Source organism: Canis lupus, chromosome 15, assembly GCF_003254725.2.
Source record: "Canis lupus dingo isolate Sandy chromosome 15, ASM325472v2, whole genome shotgun sequence".
Classification (NCBI taxonomy): Eukaryota; Metazoa; Chordata; class Mammalia; order Carnivora; family Canidae; genus Canis; species Canis lupus.
The window spans coordinates 8,633,198-8,660,938 of NC_064257.1; the positions used below are offsets into that span (position 1 = coordinate 8,633,198).

The 27,741-nt window shown below is 37.4% G+C and overlaps 1 protein-coding gene across 5 annotated transcripts in view; it reads right to left on the reverse strand.

Annotated features, from left to right (window-relative positions):
- Nucleotides 1–27,741, reverse strand: part of ZYG11B (zyg-11 family member B, cell cycle regulator) — an 87,662-nt gene that overhangs the window by 21,310 nt on the left and 38,611 nt on the right. For all 5 annotated transcript variants that reach the window (XM_049093888.1, XM_025420033.3, XM_049093889.1 and 2 more), the window contains 8 exons: nt 25,347–26,101; nt 15,059–15,199; nt 13,934–14,110; nt 12,146–12,210; nt 8,363–8,462; nt 8,053–8,103; nt 5,451–5,612; nt 5,294–5,341 (listed from right to left, as the gene is read on the reverse strand). In XM_049093888.1, coding sequence (XP_048949845.1) covers nt 5,294–5,341; nt 5,451–5,612; nt 8,053–8,103; nt 8,363–8,462; nt 12,146–12,210; nt 13,934–14,110; nt 15,059–15,199; nt 25,347–26,101 — 1,499 coding nt within the window. The remainder of the gene's footprint in view (nt 1–5,293; nt 5,342–5,450; nt 5,613–8,052; nt 8,104–8,362; nt 8,463–12,145; nt 12,211–13,933; nt 14,111–15,058; nt 15,200–25,346; nt 26,102–27,741) is intronic.

Genomic DNA, 27,741 nt, shown 5'->3' on the forward strand with positions numbered 1-27,741 from the left:
AGTAAAAAGAGCCGAAAGAGAATATGGCAGTTACTGCCATATTGCCAAGTTGCTGAGTTGAAGAGACAAAGATCTGTGATCAAGGTGGCCAAGGCAGCAAAAATATGTAGAACAGAGTACTAGAAAGGAAAAAGCTCCAGAGAGAGAGAGAAAGACACCTATAGAGGGATTCCCTCAAATCTTGCTGAGTAATGAGGCAGTGAAACTCCATGAGGCTAGGGAAAGAACTATCAGAAAGCAATACATGAACACATCCCCAATCACACAGGGTTAGAACAGTTCACATTCCCATGAGCCAGAGAGAAGACATCACATAGTAAACAAAGCATTGCATAGGAATGGAGCTAAATTATATATCAGTTCTAGGATAAAGTCTAATATGGAGCCCTATAACAAAGCAAATAAATAAGCTTTGAAAAGAACAACTTGATCTGTGAGGAGCTTAACCGCATGCCAGAAAATAGTCCAAGACTCTTTAAAGAGAAACAATAAAATCCAGTGATAATCAATGTAAATTCCACAATGGCATCCAGCCAAAAAATTATCAGGCATACAAAGAGTCAGGAAAATATGATCCAAAAAAAATATATATATGATCCAAAACCAAGAGAAAAATTAATCACTAAAAATGGACTCAGAAATGACAGGGATAATAGACTTAGCATACAAAGACTTAAATCAGCTACTACAAATGTTATAAATATGATTCAGGATGAAAGGAAAAGATAAATGTGAAGAGAGAAAATGAAGCTATAAAAAAAGATTTAAATGTAGCTTCTAGAAATAAAAAGGATACATATAATCTGAAATGAAAAATATGCCAGATGAAATTAGCAACAGATGAGATGCTTCAGGAAAAAAAACCCCTAGTGAAATAAAAATCATAGCAATAGGAAACATCCAAGCCAAAGCACAGAAAGAAAAAAAAAACTGGGAGAAAGGCCAGTAGGTTATTTCGCAACCAATGAGACAATAATAGCAATCTCACATACCTTTTTTTTTTTTTAAAGATTTTATTTATTTATTCATGAGAGAGAGAGAGAGGGAATGGCAGAGACACAGAGGAGAAGCAGGCTCCATACAGGAAGCCTGATGCGGGACTCGATCCCGGGACTCCAGGATCACGCCCTGGGACAAAGGCAGGCGCCAAACCACTAAGCCACCCAGGGATCCCAATCACATACCTTTTATTGGAGTCCCAGAAAGAGGAGATGAGACAGGGTACCAAAGCAAAACAAAACAAAGCAAAACAAAACAACCCACATATATATTTAAAGAAATAAGGGCCAAAATTGTTCCAAATTTGATGAAAATCATAAGCCAAAAATCCAAAAGAAAAAAACAATGTCCATTTAAATCTCAATAGCCAGCAGATATCCCATGTCCTTTTTTTTTTTTAAGACATGTATCTTTTGAAAATAAAGCAAGGTTCTTTTTTATACAAACAAAACCTGAGTGGAAAATTCATTGCCAGCATACCTACACTAAAAGAAATATGTAGGTAAATAGAAAAGACACATTTCTCTTTTTTAATTCTATTTGATGGAAGACTAATGAGGATACCTACTTCTGGCCAAAATGAAGTAAAGGGGGCCAGAGTTACTTTTCTATCTGAAACAACTGGAAAAACAAACATCAAACAAGTTTTCAAGACACTGGACATTAGGTAATAAGATATATTGACCTTTAGATATGGAAAACAAGGTGAGATCTGCTTTGAGTTCCTAGGCTGTGGCATATGGATGTAGAACTGAAGCAGAACCCATGGAGTTGAAGAGATGGAGCTGAGAGTTCAGGGAGACCAAGGCAATTCATAGGACAGAATGCCAGGTAGATGAGAACTACACAGAGACAGAATCCAGAGAGCCACAGAGAACACCACTGAAACCATCTGAGAGCAGGAAATGATAAAAATTTACCCGTAAGTGACACAGGTGCTATAATTAGCAGAGTAGAATGGTGAAACAGTTATTGTATTTCTTACGTTCAAAAGTTAAGCAGAAACATGAAAGATATAATAAAGACCCAAACTGAACTTCTAGAGAAGAAAATGACAATGTCTAAGATTTTTAAAAAATCCACTGGATGGTATTAATAGCAAATTAGACATTGCAGAAGAAATGATTACTGAATTAGAAGGCACAGCAATGGAAAACTATCCAAATTGGAACGTACACAGAAAAATGAACAAAGAAAATTAAGAGCACCAATGAATTATGAGACAATTTCAGGCAATTTAATATATGAGAAACTGTAGTCTCAAAGTCTCCAGTGAGTTGGGGGCAAGAAGAGCAGTACAAAAAAAATTTTTTTGAAGAAATAATGGCCAAAAACTTTTCAAACCTGATGAAACTATAAACCTATAGATCAAGAAGCTCAATGAATCCCAAATACAGGAACCACGATGTAAATTACATCAAGACACATCATAATCACATTACTCAAAATCATTGCTAATCTATATCTTAAAAGTAGCCAGAGGAAAAATCATGTACATAGAGAAGAATAAAGATAATAATGACATTAAAATTTTCATTGAAAATGAAAGTAAGAAAAAAGGTAATCAGTATCTTTAAAGTCAACTTAGAATTCTATATCTGGCAAAGATGCCTTTCAAAGATGAAGGTTAAAAAATTTATTTGTAGGGACACCTGGGTAGCTCAATGGTTGAGCATCTGCCTTGGCTCAGGGCATGATCCTGGAGTCCAGGATCGGGTCCCAAACTGGACTCCTTGCAGGGAGTCTGCTTCTCCCTCTGCCTATGTCTCTGCTTCTCTCTCTGTGTCTCTCATGTATAAATAAATAAAATCTTTTAAAAAATAATAAAATAGGGATCCCTGGGTGGCGCAGCGGTTTAGCGCCTGCCTTTGGCCCAGGGCACGATCCTGGAGACCCGGGATCGAATCCCATATCGGGCTCCTGGTGCATGGAGCCTGCTTCTCTCTCTGCCTATGTCTCTGCCTCTCTCTCTCTCTCTGACTATCATAAATAAATAAAAATTAAAAAATAATAATAATAATAAAATAAAATAAATGTAAATGATCTAAATAGCCCAAATAAAAAGCAGATTTTTAGACTAGATAAAATAGTAAGATGCAAAGTACACAGCTGTCTACAAGAAACACATTTTTTTTTTTTTGAGAGAGAGAAAGACCGTGTGCGTGTAGGTGTGTATATGTATGTGTGTGTGTGACACATCTGGAAGGAGGGGCAGGGGGGGAGAGAATCTTCAGTAAGCTCCATGCCCAGCACAGAGCCCAACAATGTGGGGCTCGATCTCATAATCCTGAAGTCATGACTTGATCTGAAAGCAAAAGTTGGACACTGAACTGACTGAGCCACCCAGGTGGCCCTCAAGAAACACACTTTAAATTAAAGGCATATACATGTTAACAGTAAAAGAACTGAAATATTAGTATTAGTTAATATTAGTCAAAAGAAAGCTGGGAGGACTATATTAAAGGAGACAGGAGATTTCAAAGTAAAGAATATTGCCAGGGATAAAGAAGGTCATTTCATTACTTAATCAAGAGGGCATACAATTCTAACAGCTTAAGAACCTAGTAACAGAGCTCAAAATACACAAAGCAAAAATTGATAGAACTGTAGAAGAAAAAGATAAATCAACAATTATAGTTGAAGATCTCAAAATTCCTATCAATAACTGCTAGAACAAGCAGGCAGAAAATCAGTAAGGATTCTTGAACAATAACAACCAACTAGACTGACTGACATTTATAGGACATTATACTAAGAACATACACATTCTTCTCAAGTGCACATGGAACATTTACTGAGATAGATCATATTCTGGGCCATAAACAAGTCTCAATAAATTCTAAAGGATTCTAATCAAAGTAGTGATTGGAGGCTGGGGATAGAGCCTTAAGCTTTTTAAATACACTTCTGTACTATTTTGTTAGTTATAAAAGCATGTATTCTTTTTGGAATTTAAAAAAAAAAGCAATTTTAAAGCCCTATGAAAACTCTCTAAATACTTAAACTCCACTTCTCCTCTTGAGTGACATGAACCAATTTTTGTATCTAATAATCCTGTGAATCCTGAATAAAATGATCAAATACTATGATCTATTTAATACTTCCCAATTTCTGGGCATTTAGGTCTTTTTATATTTTCTACTTATATAGCTAAAGCTATAGTGAATAGATAATTCACTATAATTCTTTAAATGCCAGCCCTTAGCTTTCCCAAAAATCCACTCATTGTTCAATATTTCATACTCTTACATCTGTAAAACAAACATTAAATCTATATCATTTTTTACTCATTCATCTATGCCTTCTATTATCTAATTCCTCAAGAGCAGAGAGGTCTACTCTAAAACAGCTTTTACCACACAGGCACTTTTCCTATTGTAGTGATTAAAATTAATGAAATATTTGATTCTTCACTTTTGCCTCAAAATCCTACAGGGCTCCCTTTAATCTATATCCAATATATTTATGAAATGTCTAATTTGTTAAGCAGTCTTTTAAGTAGTGATTATTAATTACCAGACACAGCATGTAAGAATATGCATAGGTTGGTGACATTTTTAAAAAGATTAATCATTTATTTCTTTGTTTGTTTGTTTGTTTGTTTATTTATTTGCATGGGGGCGGGTGAGGGGCAAAGGGAGAGGGAGAGAGAGAATCCCATGCAGACTCCTTGCCAAGCATGGAGTCAGGCACAGGGCTCAATCCCATAACCCTGAGATCATGTTATGAACTGAAATCAAGAGTCTGATGCCTAATTGACTAAGCCACCCAGGCACCTCAGTTAGAGACATTTTTTCATGAGATTTTTTCTTCTGTTTATAAAAGTAAAATTGTTCACAGTGAAGCTTTGTATTATACCAAAAAATATATATAATAAAGTATATAACATGTTTTTCCTTTTCATGTGTTGAGAATCTTAAGTGTACGCATTGCTTAGAGTCTACTTTTCTTATTTTATTATATTGTGTATATTTTCTAATGTCATTAGGTGTTTACAAATAGAGAAGCAACTTTTTTTCCTTTTTCAGATTTATTTGAGAGAGAGTGTGTGTCAGGGTAAGGGGGTGGTTGAAGGGCAAAGGGAGAGAGAAACCTAAGTGGACTCTGTGCTGAGCATGGAACCCCACATGAGGTTCAATCTCACAATCCTGAGGATCAACCTGAGCTGAAACCAAGCATTAGTCACTTAACCAACTACACCACCCAAATGTCCCAAAAAACAACTTTCAGTGTATTGCCTCAGAAGAAGAAGAATTAATTACACCTTGGAATTTAGCAGGAAATGTTATCTTACCAAAAGTCCTAGGACTTTCTGTTGAATGGATGACTCAGTTGGGAAAGACTATAAAAAGAAAGAGAAACCTATAACTACCTAAAGAATCAAATATGGTAAGTGAATACTTAAATCAATCAAGCAATGGCAAAACTATAGGCTAAATTCCCATTCTAACCTCTAGAACCCGCATGAAGAGTTCTAACCCTTGGTTTTCAATAAAATGTCTGCAAGTGGTTGGAGATTCATCTGTGAGGTTCCAAAGTGCACTCAAAGTAAACTTCAAAGTGGTGTCCACTGAATTTTGATTGGTTTTTTGCTTCACTATTTGAAGAAGTTGCTGAAAGAAGGAAAATAAAATGAATTTCTCATCATGAAACTCTTATTATAATTAGTAGGGATAATGATGTCATGAGGATTGGTCTCATGGCTTAAAACATTTCCTATAAAGGTTATTTTAAGTACAAGAAACAGCTTCTTAGATTAGATTTTTCCTTCAACAAGAAAAAAGTAAGGGATCTTCAGAAATATTTTATCACTCTGATGATACCTATAATCTAATACCGTGTAAATAAAATAAAAAGCAAAATGATTAAATCTTAGGAAAACTATCTTACCCCATCAGTCAAAACATATATTCAGTTCAGATCCTGGGATAAAAAAAAATTAGAGGGGCAGAAGAGGAAAGGAAACTAACATTTATTAAGTATCAGTAAAATATATCCTATATTATAGTATTGTTATGTCCATTTTGGGGGAGAGGAAACTGTGAGAAATATTAAGTAATTTGATCCTAGTCAACTTAGTAAGAGAAAATAAGAATTGGAAGAACTACTTCTAATTCCAAGTTTTCCTTAAGAAAAAAAGGAATGGACAAGTTACATACAAATAGTAAGAGAATTAAAGTCTATATTGAATTTGAAAAGACAATAGCTTTGAAATTCCATTTGTAAATTATTTCTATCATAGCCTTAACCTGAGAAATTTAAGTTTCAAAGATAAATGTTTTGAGACCTAGATAAGTCAACCATAATTCCATTTTTAGATTATAATTTGGGGGGTAAAAGGAAGTTCTGCTCAAACAGATATAAGAAAACATCAATGATCACTATTACATAAAGTTACACACAATTCAGGAAAAAAATTTTAAGAAATGAAAACATTTAGGTACAATTCTTTAACTCAATAGCACAGTGGCTAGGAGTGTGGCACTAGAATCTGCATCTGCGTAACCTTGTTTGCCAATTTAATCCTTTGTTTCCTCATCTGTAAATTGTGAGTGAAAAGAGATTAAAAAAGCTAGTGATCATCATAATCACTACTACTACAGCTGCTACTAATTCCTGCTTAAACTAAATTTTCCCCAAAACCATATAAGTGGACTTAAAATCTTCCTTAAAATCTTTGAATATATCTCCAACCAAAATTACTAAAACAACATATAGAGCAATAAAAAGCTCTATTTAAGATTAAAATGTCATCCCTGAAAATAGTAAAAAATAAAATCAGTATCCCTTTTCTATTTATCTAACATATTTTGTGCTAAGCACTTAGCATATATTACTTCAATTAATTTTTTTTTTAAATAAGCTCTATGTCCAGTGTAGGGCTTGAACTCACGACCAGGAGATCAAGAGTCACATACTCTACTGACTGAGCTAGCCAGGTGCCTCCCCTTCAGTTAATTTTCTTTTCCTTTTCATTTAATCTTCTATAAGGACTGTATAAGGTAGTTTATCACCCCTAAGTAAATTTATGTGACTGCCCAAGCTAGTAAGTGATAGAATTGGGAATAAATCCAGACACACTGGCTCCACAATTCCTACTCTTTCCATTATACCACCATATCCTTCTCCTCTCTTTACATTACTCTGTTCATTCATATTGCTATTATTATACTTATTAGACTGTATTACAACCAACTACATAGCTATTCTCTCTAGTACTTCTTATAGACAGAAATTATAGATATAATTCAATGTGAATCCTAACATCTAATAAGGTGGTGGGTACCTGATAAGTACTCTACACATAATTATCAAAGAAATGATCTTCTCATTACAGACATAATATATAAATCATAGAAAAAGGGAGCCTTTTGGGGCACCTGTCTGGCTCAGTTGGTGGAGCATGTGACTTTTTGATCTCAGGGTTGTGGGCTCAAGCCCCATGGTGGGTGTAGAGATTACTTAAAAATAACATTTAAAAAGAAAAAAGAGAGAGTCTTTCATTTGACTTTTCCATCTATCATTATTGTTCAAACACTTCATGCCAGGATTTAGCAAGAAACTCTGAAGTGGATTTTTTTTTTAACTCCAGTCCTCCCTTGTTTAGATTTATTCTCTTTAAAGCTTTTTAACTTTTCACTGTTCATTGTATCATCTCCTTAACTGTAAGCAAATAAAATAATTTGTCAGTTATTTAAATCATCTTTCTCCCCAAAGCATCTAGAGCGATTTTATGCCTACAACAGTCTCTACATTTTCTTCACAAATAACAAAATAACAGAATTTTAGGTCTAGATAGGATCTTAAGGCTTATTTAGGCTCAGTGGTTCACATAATTTGATAAGTACACAAACTGAGGTTACAGTTAGATCCTAGGTCATCTGACTCCTACTTCAGAGCTCTTTCCATCTCAGTTAAGGAATAAAGTTGCCTCTACAAAAATAAACGAAGATAATGTTTTGAAATATAAAATGTCAGAAGATACACAATACTGCCTGAAAACAATGAAAATGAAAACTGTCTAGTGGTCTGCACAGAAGATAATAGACTTACCCTGACAATGAAGAGCTCAGCACCAAGCTGTGCAGTTTGTTCTGTAGAAAGCTGAAAGCAAGCAAAAGACAAAGTAAATGTCCAAGAACTCACTAGCGTGACTTTAATACCATTCACTGTAACAGACTCCAAAGGTCAAACTAAAATCTCTGATCAACATGGAATTCTGCAATATTGAATGGAGCTTGAATAAACAGGCTGGCAAAAAGGCTTACTAACTTTTCCTGCACATAGATTTTGAGGAAAATAGTAATTGTTAACAGGAAATAGGTGCCTATAGAAAATTGTTCAATAATAGGAGTTCAGGTACCTTGGCAGCCAAGATGGAAATGATAGCAACTGCCATCCTTTGCATGTTTTGATCTTCATGGTTGCAGAGCCACTGCATGACAAGCTTGGCTGCTTCAAACCTGAAAATACACAAAGGGTTTCATGAATGGATTCTGGAGGTACAGGCAGTTTCATAGCTCTAGCTGGGAACTGATGCTACAATTTAAGTAGGTAAAAAGAAAGTGGAAACTCCTCTTAACCAATAAAGAATAACAATTATACTTGAGTGTTTTGGAGACGGTGCCTCACTGTTAATTCTGACATTTTGTAAAGCAACAAGATTTTGGGAAATATGATTAAAACTATCTGGCATTTATCTTCTAGAATTTTAACATATTTCTATTCTATAGTAATTTCTATATTGTATTATTTTCTGGATCCCTATAGTACCTATCACAATAGAAATATTCATTTATTCATTCAGATTTATTGAGTCCCTGCTTTGTGCCAGATAGTGTTCCAGTACAGCTTAGTATGGAAGACAGATAATAAATCTAACAAGTAAGTAATATATGTGGTATATGCTATAGAGAAAAAAAATTAAGCAGGTAAAGAGAGGATATGAAATGTTGAGTTAAAAAAAAAAGAAATGTTGAGTTTTAGGTAATGTGACTAGGCAATGCCTCACTGAAACTTCTGAGAAGTAAGAGAGCTGGCCATGTGGCTATCTAGGGAAAAGCATTCTAAGCAGAGGGTTAGAGACATAAGAGACCCTGAATTGGGAGTATGCCTGAAGCTTCTGAGAAATAGCATGGAAGCCAGTGAGAACCAGAGCAGAGGGAACAAGAGTAGTACTAAGAGATGAGGTCAGAGGTAAAAGTGAAGCCAGGTCATAGAGTCTTTGTAAAGAATTAGCTTTTATTTGGAGACAGAAAGCCATAGAAATATTCTGAGCAGATATATGGCATGAACTGACTTATGTTTTTAATAGGATTATTCTATTAGCTGTGTTTAAAATAAACTTGAAGAGGGCAAAGAAAGAAGCAAAGAGAGCAGTTCAGAGGCTACCACAGTAATTTAGGAGAGAAATCACTTTTAGTCTAGTCCAAGTGGTAGAAATGGAAATGAAGAGAAATGGTTGAAATTCATGATATATTTTGAAGACAGCTGGATTTGTCAAAGGACTGAATGCGGTGTATGAGATAAGGAGAGAAATCAGGATGACACCAAGGAATGTATCTGATTGTCTTATCCATAATTTCATCTTTCAAGACTTGGCTCAAATATCACTTCCTCTGAGAAGCTTTCCTTGACAAGTTTATCACTGCTTTCTCACTGCTCCTTAGCATTTTTATGTAACTCTGTCAGACAGCTGTAATTATCTGTAGCCCCACCTGAATCCCCCATTGGCCCATGAGTTCCTTGAGGTAAAGGACCATATCCTATTCAGCACTCATACCAAGAACCCAATACAGAGCTTTATACATGGATGATATTAATATATGTCGGCTGAATTAGAGAAATATAAATTACTCCTCTGCAAATTTCCTCAAATTTACTATTACCTCCTTTCTAGTCTCAAAGCCACCTCAGATTCTTTTACAATAGATTCCTAAGGAGCCATTCTGCCTCCACTGTTTTCCCTTCAATTTGTGCCCACACAGTGGTAATATATAAATCTGTCAGAGAATTTAGGTAGGATTTCATTCCTGAAATCACAGTATTTTTGGACTCTAACAATGGGCCGGTACTTTCAAACTTTTTTCCTGCCTACCCTGTGCTTACTGCAAAATGGATTGCCCACAATTATGATTAAGATAGTCTGACTGTTAAGAGCACGGATTCTGAAGCTCCTTGTATTTTGGGGTTTGAATTCTCATTCTACCTAATGTTGTTGATAATAATAAAATACATTATTTTATCACAGGAAGCAATGCAGGAAAGTCCTTAAGAATATCACACACTCTGGAGACAGCCCAGTTTTAAATATCACTTCTACCACTTACTAACTTTGGGAACCTGGGGCAATTTCCTTAATCTCTCTGAACTTCAATTTTCTCATCTGTAAAATATAAGATCTATTCAATAGGATTGTTGTGAGGATTAAGTAATATTACACATAAAACTTAATACAGAACTTAGCACATACCAAGATTTTGATGAAGGCTTTTTTTTTCTAGTATTATTAACTTCCTCTGTGCCTATAATGGTGCAGTTCCTATAACATAAAACACTTCAACCAGCCCTCATCTTCAGAGCAACACAGCAGGGATGTAAAAAGTAGAGGTTCTAAAGTCATTCTGGATTTAAATCTAAACTTGGTACTTCCTATCTTATCACCTGGAGAATTACTAAACCTCTCTGTGTCTCTGTTTCTTCATCTATAAAATGAAGACTACAAGAGTAACAATTTCACAGGACTGTTGTATGGACTGAATAAGCATATATAAAACACTTAGCACAGTGCTTGGCAATAGGAAGTGCTTTATACAGGTTAGTTGTAATCTTTATTATCTCAAATGCCGTCACTAACATGAAATCTTTAATGATCACCAATCAGATGAAATCTTTCCCTCCTCGTTTGGGGGCCCAATGCATTGTGTCATCCTCTTCTATGAAAAATTCTGTCTTCTGTCATACTCATTTTTCATTCATTCATCCATCAAACATCCACTTAAGCACTAGAGACAAAGAGATTAACCAATCACAGTCTCTGACCACAAAAAAGCTCAAGTCTAGCAGAGTGTATTGGCTATATCAGAGGTAAGTAAACCACAGCCTACATATAGTGATTTTATAGCTGTGGGGCCAGCTGCCTCTCTTCTAAAGTTTTACTGGAACATAGTAAAACCATTTGTTTATATAAACTTCATCTACTGTTTTGGAGGTACAATGGCAGAGTTAAGTAGTTGCAACAGAGACTCTATGGCTAATAAGCCCAAAATATTATTAGTTAACCCTTTAAAAAGTTTGTCAACCCCTAGATTAGTCGACAAGTTTCTTTAGGAGAGTGACTATGTCTTTCCTACATACAATTTCATGTAACCAGTACAGATGCTCAGTATTTATAAAATAAAATTCGTAACCTGCATGAGATATATGTAGTTATATTTTTATCCAAACTATTTATTTCAAATAGTAAATAGTAAACGAAACACTTCATTCCTCAGCTGTGTCAGGTAACAGTGTACTGTTACCCAAATAAATCACAGTAAAATTGCTGCTTGAGAAATACACTTTTCATTAAGTCATTTTTTTAATACCATCATTAAAAATTACATTTAAACTAGTAAGATGACAAAAATCCCTTTTAGCTCTCAAATCACATCTTAGACAAGGGAAGAACACTTTATACTTACTTGAATCCAGCTATATAGCCTCCCTTAACCTCCATTTAAAATTTTTCTTCTATAATTCAGTATCAAATAACAGTAATAGTAAGAGGTATGATACAGAGAAATGACGCTGGACCTAGAACTAGAAGACTTGAGTCTTTCTAGCCTTGTAGTTCCTAGACACAAAACTGTGGGCACTGACATTGACTCTCTATGCCTCAGTTTCTTTAGCCTACAATAGTGTGTGGATATTCTAAAAACTGTAATATAAATTTTTAGGCAAAGGGCTATGAAAACAGGGGTCAATCTGCTATCAGGAATGTCAAAGCACTAAATTAAAGAAAATAGTCAGTATTCTAAGGTAATGCAGAATCCCACCCACTTGATTAATTGTGGACGTGAGACACCAAAAATATGCCAACTGGTAAGAAATGGCCCAAGACACAGTTCTATTTTGCCCCATTTTAAGTTCTAGGGCTATCACTTGCCTGTTGAATGGAACATCTTGAAGGATCCGGTCACTGCAAAGTGAAAGGAGGCAATTCTTCTGCAACTAAAGAACCAAAAGGAGAAAAAAAAAATCCTGAATAAAATACTGTTTTGTGGGTTTTATTGTTTTTGGTTTTTTTTTAAGATTTTATTTACTTATTCATGAGAGACACACACGGGGTGGGGGGAGGTGCACAGAGACACAGGCAGAGGGAGAAGCAGGTTCCACACAGGGAGCCTGATGTGGGACTCGATCCTAGGACTCCAGGATCACGTCCCGGACCAAAGGCAGGCTCTAAACCGCTGTTTAAAGGCTACCCTGTTTTGGTATTTTTTAACTAGGGGGTAGCCTTTTATAAAAAAAGGAAGATCAGTGATGAAACACCAATAATTTCTTACATATTTTGCTCTGCCTACCTACTACTGAAAGATTGACTTCTACTGGACCCATATAAGTTTACTTGCACATATTCTTTGTCTTTTCTATTTGATGAGACAGGATAATAAATAAAATATCAGCTTATCTCCTTCCCTTCTGGTGGTCTTTGGGTGGGTCCTGCTTTGTCCTCTATCCACCTGTCATGGTCTCAGGGTCCTGGGATCAAGCCCCCTGTCGGCTGCACTCTCAGCTGGGAGTCTACTTGAGGTTCTCTCTCTCTCTCTCCCTCTGCCCCTTCCCCCATTTGTACAGGTACATGCTCACTCTCTCTCTCTCAAATAAATAAATCTTTAGGGACACCTGGATGGCTCAGCAGTTGAGCATCTGCCTTCAGCTCAGGGCGTGATCCCAGGTCCAGGGATCGAGGAGCCTGTTTCTTCATCTGCCTCTATCTCTGCCTCTCTATGTGTGTCTCTCATGAATAAATAAATAAATAAAAGATTTAAAATAAAAATTAAAATTAAAATTAAAATTAAAAAATTATCTTTTTAAAAACCAACCAAAAAAAAAAATAAATAAAAGCTTAAAGTTCATCCAGTTTGGCAAACTACCCTCAAGAGGGAAGCTGGCTTTAATGATCCACTCATCAATCTAGATTGCCATTTTCAGTTGGTTTTTGACCTCTATTTTTTATTAATTTGCCAATTGGCTGCTAAGTTTTAAGAATTAAAAATATAATTTGGGGGATCCCTGGGTGGTTCAGCAGTTTAGCGCCTGCCTTCAGCCCTCAGGGCGCCTCAGGGCGTAATCCTGAGGTCCTGGAATCGAGTACCGCATCAGGCTTCCCTGTGTGGAGCCTGCTTCTCCCTCTGCCTGTGTCTCTGCCTTTCTCTCTCTCTCTCTCTCTCTCTCTCTCTCTCTGTCTCTCATGAATAAATAAATAAAATATTTTTAAAAATAAAAATATAATTCAAGCAGCATTTTTAGTTTTCATCCTGAGGATAGAACAGGTTATGTAGTACCATACAACTAGAAGTAGAAAATCCACGTCTTGCTCATTTCTGTATTCCAGTACTCGATAGTGCCTGACCCAGAAAAGATGTGCTATGGCTATTTGCTGAAAGTACCACAACCTCAAGATTGAGGTGGAAGATGAGTTTTTTTATGGTCTGCACTATTTCCCACCAACAATTGGATTTAAATACTTTTAGGCAGGAAGTATATTCTTTACTTTTCTACTTATCTGTTTTCCTATACTCAGTCATACCATAAAATTATTACTTTACAACCTGCAAAGGCATTTGAATTTCCAGCCTTGGTCTACTAAATTGAACTATAATGGAGGATGGGACAGGATGGGTAGGGGACACTAAAAGGACTATGTGAATAGGAATCCCCACATGCTTACCTGCTGGTGATTGGGAAAATGTTCCATGGCTTTGAGCAGCAAATGGGTCACATCAGCCAGGAGTCGGACAGGCATTCCTGCAGCAAGATCCTGTTTAGTTAAGTTAAACACACAGGCACTTGCAGCAAGTTGTACTGGCAAATTCATAGGGTGGTTTCTCATCCCAGTAACCACAAGCTGGAAAAAAAATTAGTTCTCTTTACTCACATTATTAATACAAGATAACAGGGTGGTTAAGTCACTTCTGGCTCTGCCACTAACTTACTGTTATTTAACCTCAAAGATCTTTAGGTAAAAAAAAAAAAAAAAAAAAAAAAAAAAAAAAAAAAAAAAAAAAAGATCTTTAGGTACACAATTTGTAAAATAAAAGATAAAACTATTTCTTGGGAGTATTGTGCACACTAAATGAGGCATCAAATACAATACAGTCCTACTACATTCACTGGTTTCAAATGTGTATTAGGATTATCTTGGGGGATTATTAAACATGCAAATTCCTGTACCTCATCCAGTCCTACTGAATCTAAATTTCTCAGAGTGGGATTCACAAATATGCTTTTAAAAATAAATAATATTCCAGGACCACATTCTGATAAACACGGCCCTAAGCAATCAACAAAAATTAAGAATCTTCCTTTCCTGCTCTTCAAAAGCTATCTTGGTTAAAAGATTTTAATTGGGAAATATCATGAATTAATTATGAAAGCACAGGTGGGTCATAAGCAGCATGGGAAGGTACCTTATGGAATTCCAATATTATACTTCTTTTAAAAGTCTATATGGAAGCAATAGAATGCAGCACCATGATTCCAGTCCTAATACTTCCATTTTCTACTGTAAATGGTGAAAAAAAAAAAAAAAATCACAGTGGTCACTGGTTTTAGGTAAATATGAAGTGGAACGCATTTATATTGCTTACTGAGACTACTATAAAACGTTAATAACACTATACAACTATCTTCTCTCTCGTTTAGGGTTAACAACTGAAATCATACATCATCAATCTCATTATCAAAAAAAAAGCAGAAGACTAAATTCAAATTTTCACTGATTTTCTTCACAAAGCCATCATGTGTATCTAGGGAAATAATTTCAAATTTTTCATATCCAGTTTCTTACTCTTACCTTTAAAATTTCTGGCTTTGTTTTTTCCATCACATGAGTCAGGCTAAAAAGGTGAAATAGAGCTTCCCGGACGAAGAATGCCCGTTCACTGTACCGCTTCAATGCTTCTGCAATTTGAGTTTCATTGGCTTCTCCAGACACCTTTGAACACAGCCAGAAGATTAGCTTTTAGGATTTCTTCTGCCTTCTAACTTTCTCTTTCTCTATATGTATAGATGGCATCCAGAATAGCTATGTAAGGCTTGAAACAAATGGGAATGATTACTTTTTCAACCCACCCAGAATAGTCATCCTATCAAGGTATACATATGCTAAAGAGATGTATGTTAGATAGGCTTAGACTCTGCTATAAGCTTGTGAGTAACATTTTCACATTTTCACCTAAAGAAAATCTTTTTTTTTTTTTACCTAAAGAAAATCTTAAGATATTTCACACTATAAAGCCTTACCACATGATTAGGCTCTCATCTGTCTCAAGGTAACTCCTTAATTTCCCTTAACTCATATTAAAGCTACATTGGCCTTTTTTTCCTGATCTTTCAATAAACCAAGCTCTTTCCCAGCAAAAGGCCATTGTATGTTTGTTTTTAAAGGCCGTTATATGTAACAACCCTCTCTGACTGAAACCTTCCTCTCTCTGACTAATCTCTACTCATTCTTCCCAATTCAAATGAAATGACACTTCTTTAGAGAAGCCTTCTCTCTCTGACCCACCAATCTAAATCAGGTCCCCCTGAAACTTCTCCTTCATAACCATTATCATAATCCCCCCCCTCACTCAACTGACCCACTCACCACTGTACCAGAACAATTAGCAATATCTGGGTTCAGAATAATCACTCATTAAATATTCATCAAATAACTGTTAATTAATTCCCCCAGATTTATCTAGCTCCCATCCAGCATCAAGATTCTGTTCAAGGGGATCCCTGGATGGCGCAGCGGTTTGGCGCCTGCCTTTGGCCCAGGGCGCGATCCTGGAGACCCGGGATCGAATCCCACTGTCGGGCTCCCGGTGCATGGAGCCTGCTTCTCCCTCTGCCTGTGTCTCTGCCTCTCTCTCTCTCTGTGACTATCACAAATAAATAAATAAATACCTTAAAAAAAAAAAAAAAAAAAAGATTCTGTTCAGGGACACCAGGCTGTTCAGGTAGAGTATGACTCTTGATCTCAGTTTTGAATTTTAAGCCCCACATTGGGTGTAGTGTTTAGAAGAAAGAAAAGAAAAAAAGAAAAAAAAAAGAAAAGAAAAGAAAAGAAGAAAGAAAGAAGAGAAAAGAAGAAATTCTGTTCAAAATTAGGTCTATCAGGCAGCCGGGTGGCTCAGTGGTTTAGTGCTGCCTTCAGCCCAGGACGTGATCCTGGAGACCCAGAATGGAGTCGCACATCAGGCTCCCTGCGTGGAGCCTGCTTCTCCCTCTGCCTGTGTCTCTGCCTCTCTCTCTCTCTCTCTGTGTATGTGTCTCTCATGAATAAACAAACAAAATCTTTTTAAAAAAATTAGGTCTAAGGAATGTCCCATTTCACAGATTCATACATTTATCTTAAAATTGTGGTTCACATAGTACTGAGTAACCAAATGTACATAATGGAGAGTGACTTTCCGTAAATGTAATCCAACTAGAAAGTGAAAAATAAATTACTAGAATATCACCACTGATCTCTAATGAATTAATGGAACTAGTGTCAACAACCACTAACATCACAGAATAAAAAAAACAACCATACATTATGTACTTCCTTACTGAAAGAGCACAATACCTAAGAGAGCTGCCAAAGTGATCAAATATGAGTCTCAATTAAGCCTCCAAATCTAGCTACTAATTTGCAGAAAATACAAAGACACAGAAATATGAATCATGAGTATACAATCAGGAATATCCAGGGGGTGGGGATCCTTGCGCGGCTCAGCGGTTTAGCGCCTGCCTTCGGCCCAGGGCATGATCCTGGAGTCCCAGGATCAAATCCTCTATCAGGCTCCCTGCATGGAGCCTGCTTCTCCCTCTGCCTGTGTCTCTGTCTCTCTCTCTCTGTGTCTCTCATGAATAAATAAATAAAATCTCTAAAAAAAAAAAAAAAAAAAAAGGAATATCCAGGGGCTGGCTCAGTTGGGAAAGCATGCGATTCTTGATCTCAGGGTTCTAAGTTCAAACTCCTCACTGGGTGTAGAGATTACTTTAAATAATAATAATAATAATAATAAAGAATATCCAGACTGAGACAAAGTCTACAAGTCAAAAATGCTGGAATTTTTTTTAAGATTTTATTTATTTATTCATGAGAGACAGAGAGAGAGAGAGAGAGAGAGAGAAAGGCAGAGACACAGGCAGAGGGAGAAGCAGGCTCCCTGCAGTGAGCCTGATGTGGGACTCGATTCCAGGACCCCAAGGTCACACCCTGAGCCAAAGGCAGGCGCTCAACTGCTGAGCCATCCAGGAGTCCTGGGCTGGATTCTTTAATAGACAAATTATAAGGAAAAGAAGGAATGGAAAGGGAATCTGTAAATTAAAGGATATTCAAAAGACATACAATTTTGAAAAATAAGCAAGATTAACTAAATAAATGCCTAGAGATAAACAGACGGGTCATAAATCTATTTAAAAAGCAAGACATGATTATTATTAATATCAGGACAGAAGTACTTTTGTGGAAGAGAGAGCTGTGATCAAGATGGGGCATGTGGAAGAACTTTAGGGCAGCTGAACATTCTATTTATTAACCTGAGTAATGGCCTCAAATGTGTTCATCTTATTTGCCAATTCTTTTTTTGAGGCGGGAGGTAAGGGACAGAGGGAGAAGGAAAATCTTAAGCAGGCTTCATGCTGGATGTGGGCCCCACGCCATGGGGGCTCAATCTCAAACCCTGAGATCATGACCTGAGCAGAAAAAATCAAGTCAGATGCTTAACTGACTGTACCACCTAAGTGTATCTTTATTTGTACTTTTTTTTTAAAGATTTTATTTATTTATTCATTCATAGAGATGCAGAGAGAGAGAGGGAGGCAGAGACACAGGCAGAGGGAGACGCAGGCTCCATGCAGGGAGCCCGACGTGGGACTCGATCCCGGGTCTCCAGGATCACGCCCTGGGCTACAGGCGGTGCTAAACTGCTGCACCACCGGGGCTGCCCTTTATTTGTACTTCTTAAGCTACACATTTGTTGTTTATGATCTTAGCAATTGTCTTATTTATAAGAAGGTTAAAAATGCAAAAACAACAACAAAAGAAACCTGTCATTCAGAGATATAACCTCTAAATTGGAAGACTCAGACTACAGTACAGATGTGTGCCAACTGACACAAGAGCACATATTAAGTAAGCATATGTAAGATTGTAGAAATAACAATGGAAGTTTCTTTTTTAAAAAGAAATATATTTTTAAACAATCTGTGACCATTCTTCTGTTTCTCCTCACTCAAATAGCTAACACACGTCACCCTTGTAACAACTGCAGAAGCTGACTGAGTGGGGTAAATGAAGCTGGTACTGGGTGTACGGCTGTTCAAGGACCAGGTCAATGTACTACGAAGACAACTCAGTGCCCAGCGAAGTCAGCCCTGAAATGCTATGCCCTCAGGCAGACACCCACATCCTAGCCTAGACAATAATCATTGTTATGTTCACACACCAACTACTAACTGGGTGCTGCCTGGCTGTGAGAAAAATAACTAGCGGTCACTTGAACTGCAAAGCATCTTCTCTCCCTGAGGGCAGAACAATGGATGCTTCTTGACAAATGCCTTTTAAACTATGTGAAATAGGGGCACCTAGGTGGCTCAATCAGTTAAGCATCTGACTCTTGGTTTTGGCTCAGGTCATGATCTCAGGGTCATGAGATGGAGCTCTAAGTGGGACTCCTTGCTCAGCACAGTCTGCTAAAGAGTCTTTCCTCCTCATTCCCCCTCTGCTCCTCTACCTGCTCATGCTCTAATATAAATAAATAAATAAATAAATAAAATATTTTAAAACAAAAACCTATGTGAAATATACATACATACATATTGGTCTTGATTATGTATTCACATTGTAAGCATATTATTATTATTGAATAATAAAAATTTCCCAAGTGTTCAGTTCTTTTTGAATTATCCTGAACTTTTTCTTAGATTTTCTTATATTTGTAAAGACACTGAAATATTATGTGAAATAAAAAAGATTGTAAGAGGGAAAATGTTTAACAATGATCTCTGTAAGCCTTCATTTACCTATATTTGGTTGATTCAACTGCTTTATAATATCTATATAAAATACAGTCTCAAGTTATCTTTGAATATAAAATTAAAGAAGTTTTGTTACTGGAATGTTAATTACTCTAAACAAATTTCATTGCATATATGTTTTATTCAGTGATCAATACTTCTCTAGCCAGTTATAAACCCTCACATCAAGAAGTCTGGCTCCACAGGACACCTGGGTGGCTCAGCGGTCGAGCATCTGCCTTCAGCCCAGGGCGTGATCCTGGAGTCCCGGGATCGAGTTTTAGGCCACACTAAGGAACTCTGGAAAGAGAGACACTGTGACTCCCCAGTATTCTCCCTCTGCCTGTGTCTCTGTCTCTCGGTGTGTCTCTCATGAATAAATAAATACAATCTTAAAAAAAAAAAAAAGTAGTCTGCCTCCTCAAATTACAAGTATCTTCATTTCAACCAATTTTATATGCTAGATGTTTAAAAAAAAACAACAACAACAAAACAAGTACCTGCATGTACTACTTACTGCAAACAATTTAAAACAGAGATGGGGCACCTGTGTGGCCCAGTCAGTTAAATATCCAATTCATGGTTTTGATTTAGGTCATGATCTTGGGGTCATGAAATCGAGTCCTGTGTCGAGCTCCATGCTCAGCACAGAGTCTGCTTAAGATTATTTCCCTCTTCTTTTGCCCCCTCCCCTACTCGCCCTCTAAAACAAATAAATAAAAGAGAAAATTCCATAACCACTAAATTAAGCCTTGTTAATATTTAATATACTGAGTAAAACTGAAACACTGGGAAGTCACAGTGTCTCTCTTTCTGAATTCCTTAGTGTGGCCTAAAATACCAAGGCATATAAAACCAAAAACCCATCCTCAAGTACTTTTTTTTTTTTTAAGATTTACTTATTTATTTATTGAGGAGGGGGTGACGCAGAGAGAGATGGAAAGAAACCCAAGTGGACTCTGCACTGACCGCACAGCCAGATTTGGAGGCTGGGGGTGGGAAGGGGGTTGATTTCATGACCCTGAGATCACAACCTGAGCCAAAACCAAGACTCTGACACTTAACTGCCACTCAAGTGCCTCCTCAACTAATTAAAAGCATTACAATACTAAGACAATCATTTCAGACAAGTTTTTCAACAATTTTGCTAAACTGGATGATTTTTAAAAAGGAGATGTGGAAATCTCAGCTCTCCTCCCTTAACGTGACTATTTTTCATTCTCAAATCAGTTGTTAAATGATTTAAAAGGAACATCGATTTTTGTATATAGTTGAACAGGGAAAGTTCCAATGATCTCTTTTTAAGTTTAAGTTTTGTTTTTTTAGTAATCTCTACACCCAATGTGGAGCTCAACTCACAACCCTAAGATCAAGAGTTACATGTTCTTCCAACTGAGTCAGTCAGGTGCCCCGAACGATCTTCTTTAAAAAAAAAAAAAATTTTTTTTAAACAATGATTCTCAACATTGGCTGAATATTGTAATCACCTAAGGAGATTTAAAAAATACTGATGACTGAGTCCCACCTCCCCGTGGTTCTGATTTAATTGTTCAAGCTCCACATGTGATTTAACTAAAAAATTTTCCCAAGGGTGTGTGGCTGCCTCAGTTGGTAGAGCATGTAACTCTTTTTTTGGTGGGAGGTGGGGAGGAGAGAGAATGGGAGAGGAGGGAGGGGGCAGAGAAAGAATCCTATGTCCAGTGGGAAACCCCATATGAGGCTCCATCCTACAACCTGGAGACCATGACCTCAGCTGAAATCAAAAGTCGGAGGCTTAACCTTCTGAGCCACCCAGGTGCCCCTAGAGCATGTGACTCTTGATCCGGGCATTGTGAGTTTGAGCTTCACAGTGGGTGTAGAGTTAACCTAAAAATAAAATCTTGGGATCCCTGGGTGGCGCAGCGGTTTGGCGCCTGCCTTTGGCCCAGGGCGCGATTCTGGAGACCCGGGATCGAATCCCACATCGGGCTCCCGGTGCATGGAGCCTGCTTCTCCCTCTGCCTATGTCTCTGCCTCTCTCTCTCTCTCTGTGACTATCATAAATAAATAAAAAATTAAAATAAAATAAAATCTTAAAAATAAATAAATAAGTAATAAATATAGATAGATAAATATTTCCCCTTGCTTAATCAAGATATAATTGACATATGACATTATGTAAGGTTAAGATGTACAACATGACGATTTGATACATGTATATGTTGCAAAATGACTACCATGATAAGGTTGGTTAACCTGTCATCTCACATAATTACACCCTAGGTGATTTTAATTGTAGTCTAGGTTGAGAATCACTACTTCAATGTTTACAGAGGTAGAAACTAGATAATGATAGCAAATAAAGTCGGTGTTTCATATTGCCAAGACTTCAAACCAGTAACAGTTCCATTTGTGAAATCAAACTTGTTTCACAGAGGCATTGTGGAATACAGATGTCTTACTAGCCTCAATTTTGTAACTTAGGCTAATTCAGTGGAGGGTTTGTTGGCTGTAAGAAGAAATCAGCAAAAACTGTATTGCTTCTGGGATCATACCTATTATAGGATCTTCCCCTTGAAACCATTATTTAGCTTAACATACCAGGGACACATTCCTTTTATCTTTCAGGATGAAGGTCAAGATCACCTCTTCTGGGAAATTCTCCCTCAACTCCCAGCACACAAGGATTTCTTCCCCTTTTAATATTTATAATTCTTTACTACTAGACCAATTTGTTAGGCAGTTAAGTAACATTACAATTTACATTTTTATACTTTCTTCATCAACAAGCCCTATGCTAAAAAAACTGTCTTGTTCAATAACAAGTTGTTAAGTAAGGTCTGGACACTTCTTTTTGCCCTGCACCTGGCTTATGCGACCCTCAAGCCTGGCGCTGGTATCTACTTTTCCAGCCCCATCTCACTGCTCTGTGACTTCCTACGGTTGAGCTCTAGCTACAGTGCCCTTTCTTTCAGTTCCTTGGATATGCCATGTTCCTTCCTACCACACATATTTTTGTATATATTATCCTCTCTGCCTGGAATGTTCTCTACCAAGCTACTCACCCTTAAGATCTCCACTCATTCATCAATTCTTCAGAGAAGCCTTAAGTCTATTAAACATTCTCATATATAATATTGTGTATCTTCTAGATTGTTAGCACAATACAGTTTAAAGCATATATATACAGGTATGTATCTATAATATTCATAAATATATATGTATGTGATGTATATTTAAATGTATTATATGTATATACATATTTAAAGCACGTACACTATTGGCACATGGCATTTGATTGATTGACCCTCTCTAAATTACAGGCTCCATGAGGACAAAATCATGCATGTTTGGTCTCACTATCAAATCCCTGTGCCCAGCACACAGTGCCCAATGCACACTCTCACTTGATAAAATATTAAATAATAAAAAAGAGTAATTCAAAATCATTTTCTACATTCTATTTTTTAAGGTCTAAGTTTACAAATAACCTAAGAACTGAGATGTTTATATTTACAACTAACCTTTTCTTCTCCTTTTTTGAGTCAGTCATGATTACTCAAAAAAAGATACCATGTGGGTCACAATATCTACTTCTAGGCCATCCCTGACTCTGCTCATGGCAGGATCAAAGGATGCGTCTGCTCAAGCAGTGTAGGTAGTAGGGGGAAAAATGGGGCTCTGGAATTAGATGTAAACCCAAATGTTCGCTCTTATTAACTGTAAATTGTCAAATTTCTTTTTAAAGATTTTATTTATTTATTCATGAGAGCCAGAGAGAGAGAGAGAGACAGAAAGAGAGAGGCAGAGACACAGGTGGAGGGAGAAGCAGGCTTCTCAAAGGGAGCCTGATGTGGGACTCAATCCCAGGACCCTGGGATCACGCCCTGAGCCAAAGGCAGATGCTCAACCACTGAGTCACCCAGGCGTCCTGTAGATCATCAAATTTCTGAGTCTATGTTTTTCATCTATAAAATGGGGGCTACTACGACCCAGCAATTGCACTGCTGGGGATTTACCCCAAAGATACAGATGCAGTGAAACGCCTGAACACCTGCACCCCAATGTTTATAGCAGCAATGTTCACAAGAGCCAAACTGGAAGGAGCCTCAGTGTTCATAGAAAGATGAATGGATAAAGAAGATGTGGTTTATGTATACAATGGAATATTACTCAGCCATTAGAAATGACAAATACCCACCATTTGCTTCAACGTGGATGGAACTGGAGGGTATTATGCTGAGTGAAATAAGTCAGTCGGAGAAGGACAAGCATCATATGTTCTCATTCATTTGGGGAATATAAATAATAGTGAAAGGGAATAGAAGGGAAGGGAGAAATGGGTAGGAAATATCAGAAAGAGAGACAGAACATAAAGACTCCTAACTCTGGGAAACGAACTAGGGATGATGGAAGAGGAGGAGGGCGGGGGGTGGGGGTGAATGGGTGATGGGCACTGAGGGGGGCACTTGACAGGATAAGCACTGGGCACTATTCTGTATGTTGGCAAATTGAACACCAATAAAAAATAAATTTATTATAAAAAAAAAAAGAAACGACAAATACCCACCATTTGCTTCAACGTGGATGGAACTGGAGGGTATTGTGCTGAGTGAAATAAGTCAGTTGGAGAAAGACAAACATTTTATGGTCTCATTCATTTGGGGAATATAAAAAATAGTGAAAGGGAATAAAGGGGAAAGGAGAAAAAATGAGTGGGAAATATCAGAAAGGGAGACAGAACACGAGAGACTCCTAACTCTGGGAAACAAACTAGGGGTGGTGGAAGGGGAGGAGGGCAGGGGATGGGGGTGAATGGATGACAGGCACTGAGGGGGGCACTTGATGGGATGAGCACTGGGTGTTATTCTATATCTTGGCAAATTGAACACCAATAAAAAATAAATTTATTATATAAAAAAAAAAAGAAACGACAAATACCCACCATTTGCTTCGACGTGGATGGAACTGGAGGGTATTATGCTGAGTGAAACAGGTCAGTTGGAGAAAGACAAACATTTTATGGTCTCATTCATTTGGGGAATATAAAAAATAGTGAAAGGGAATAAAGGGGAAAGGAGAAAAAATGAGTGGGAAATATCAGAAAGGGAGACAGAACACGAGAGACTCCTAACTCTGGGAAACAAACTAGGGGTGGTGGAAGGGGAGGAGGGCAGAGGGTGGGGGTGAATGGATGACGGGCACTGAGGGGGGCACTTGATGGGATGAGCACTGGGTGTTATTCTGTATGTTGGCAAATTGAACACCAATAAAAAATAAATTTACAAAAAATAAAAATAAAAAATAAAATGGGGGCTAATATCTATCAATGTAAAGCATTTAGAGTATAGTGTATATTAGGAAAATACTAGTTTTTCCTTAAACTTGTCGTAATTCTATCCTTTAAGATCTGACTCAGGTACCACCTTTTCCATCAAGCCCCAAATTCTCTAGCTAGAAGAAATTTCTCCTACTCTCTTACAGCAATTACACTGATCTTTGGCTTTATACTTATTTATGACTGTATCATCATCACTCCTATCAGACTAAGCTGCTTGGAGGCAGATCTTGTATCTTTTTCATCTTTGAATCCCAAGTACCAAGCAGATGAATTTAAACCATTAAGCATGGAAAACCTTAAGAAAAGCAAAATTACATCATTTTTACAGAAAAGATCTCCTTGGAGAACTTGACTTCTCAATATATATCAATTCAACAAGGTGTATCTGATCCATTAGAAATGGCATGTTTCAGTTGTTCAAAATATCGAAATATTACCATCATGAGAACTATCATTTATCCAGGGCCTACTAAACGACCTGTACTTTACACATACAATTAATCTTTAAAAGAATTCCATGCAATAGAATATGTTTTATAAATAAAGAAATGGAAATCCAAAAAGTGACATCATATCTTGGTCTGGGTCATGAAGCAGGTAAGCCAGGATTTTAATTGGGACTCTCTGACTCTAAAGAAGGTTTTTTCCACAATACAATGCCATCTTTCACAGACATGTGCCATATGTTGTTAGACATGCAGCTTAATGTAGCTTTATGCACCTAAGATGTTGGTCAGCCTGATATAATAATACATTTTTAAAGTCTAACCTTCAAATGTCCTTCGCCAGTGAGGATTTCAGAGTAACCTGCATCAGTGGCCAGCAAACCTACAAACTGCATGCTGGGCCGTTGTTGTATAAAGGCTTCAACAGCTTTATCTGTCACATGCTTTCTCCCAGAAACATCTAGGGAGACGAGGTTGGGTAGGATGTCCTTTTGTTCTAGTAAGCGAAGAGCTATGTCTGATGTAAACTGTTTATCATCTGAAATATCAAGATGATTCAGATGTTTTAGTTCCCGAACAACATCCAGTATTTGGGTAGTTGTCATTTTTAAACATTTCAAGTGGTGCATGGTTAGAGACTTGAGTCGGTCTTTGCAGGCCAGCAAAGCTGTGATGTCAGTGATCGAGGTGTTAGAAATATCCAGGCTCTCTAATCTTGGCAATGAGGCAACTTCAGCCAGGTCTTCATTATAAAAGAGAACATTGGTGATGCTTAATGCTCGAAGGCCAGAAAGCCGGCTGAAGCACCGCTCATAAGGATCTTCGAGGGAGAGAGTTAATGAGTTCAGCACTAGGCACTGGAGATTTTGCTGGATCCATTTGTTACTGCCAAGCCCACTGATGATGTCTGTAATTGTGATGTCTGCATTCACACCTGTAGCATCAAGTTCCACTAACTTGTGATGGCAGAAGGCTTTCCGGAAAGCAACAGCAGAGATCTTGGCTTTGCGAATACAAGCACGCTTTAAGCGCATCTGGTTGCCCCTGAAAATACCTACAGTTCCATCATTCAGTAGACCTGGAAAAAAATACAAGCAGCACTTTAATTTCAAAAAATGATTAAAGAATAGCTAAAATTCCAGCATACTTTACATTTTCAGCACATCCATATAACAATACTTCATTTAATATACATAACGATTCCATGAGGTTAGAATATTATTATCTACAAATTTTAGATGAATAAACTGGGACTCAGAAAAGTGGCTTTCCAAGATCACAGAGCTCGCAAGTGACAGTACAGATATTCACTAACATCTAGTTCCACTTGCCTTCCTGGACATGCAGACAACTACATTTCCCAGCCTACCCTTGGAGTTAGATGGGGCCATATGCCTAGTTCTGACCAACGGCCTATAGATTAAGGCACCTGAGAGTCAGTGCATGATTTCCTATACTATCTTTTCCTGCTATGACAAATAAAGAGTCTTCAAGTTCTAGACAGTACAGATTTCTGAGAGTAGAGCCTCCATCAGCTTGGATCCAAGAGTGACTGGAGCAGAACCCTCCATGGACTTGCAGCATTTATGTACCATGAGCTAGGTATAAACATACTTTGTGTTAAGCTATTGAATCTGGGGATTACACTCTGGAAAACTGTGTAGAGGTTCCTCAAAGAGTTAAAAATAGACCTGCCCTACAACCCAGCAATTGCACTGCTGGGGATTTAGCCCAAAGATACAGATGCAATGAAACGCCAGGACACCTGCACCCCGATGTTTCTAGCAGCAATGTCCACAATAGCCAAACTGTGGAAGGAGCCTCGGTGTCCATCGAAAGATGAATGGATAAAGAAGATGTGGTCTATGTATACAATGGAGTATTACTCAGCCCTTAGAAACGGCAAATACCCACCATTTGCTTCGAGGTGGATGGAACTGGAGGGTATTATGCTGAGTGAAATAAGTCAATCGGAGAAGGACAAAGATTTTATGGTCTCATTCATTTGGGGAATATAAAAAAATAGTGAAAGGGAATAAAGGGGAAAGGAGAAAAGAATGAGTGGGAAATATCAGAAAGGGAGACAGAACATGAAAGACTCCTAACTCTGGGAAATGAACTAAAGGTGGTAGAAGGGGAGGTGGGTGGGGGTAGGGGTGACTGGGTGACAGGCACTGAGGTGGGCACTTGATGGGATGAGCACTGGGTGTTATTCTATATGTTGGCAAATTGAACACCAATAAAAAGTAAATTTATTAAAAATTAATTAATTAATTAATTTTTAAAAAGAGAGAAGAAAAGATCAGCTAGGGGCATTGGGACCCAAAAAATGATGCAGTGAAGTTTCTGAGTTTTTCTTGCTCCATATAACTCAGACTTAAAGTGAAAAAGTTGGTAACCCAGAAATGCTGACATAGACCAAAAACCCCCACAAAAAACGAACAAAAAAATACCTCCAAAAAAACCTCCTCGTTCTAGCTAAAGAATCAAGAAGGAAGCAGTTTAGCAAAACAGAAAACATCTAGACAAGAACTACTTTACTTCAGCAAACACCACAGAAAAGATTGTGTTCTCATCTTCCCCCACACCAGCAAATGCCAAGAGGGGAGCCCAGACTTTTACCCTTGCTAGTTGTAACTAGTTGCTCCAATCTCCCCTTAGGGAGGTGTTAGAGAAGGCTGAGTAGGGAGCCAGGACTTTCATCTCTGGTGGGTGGTA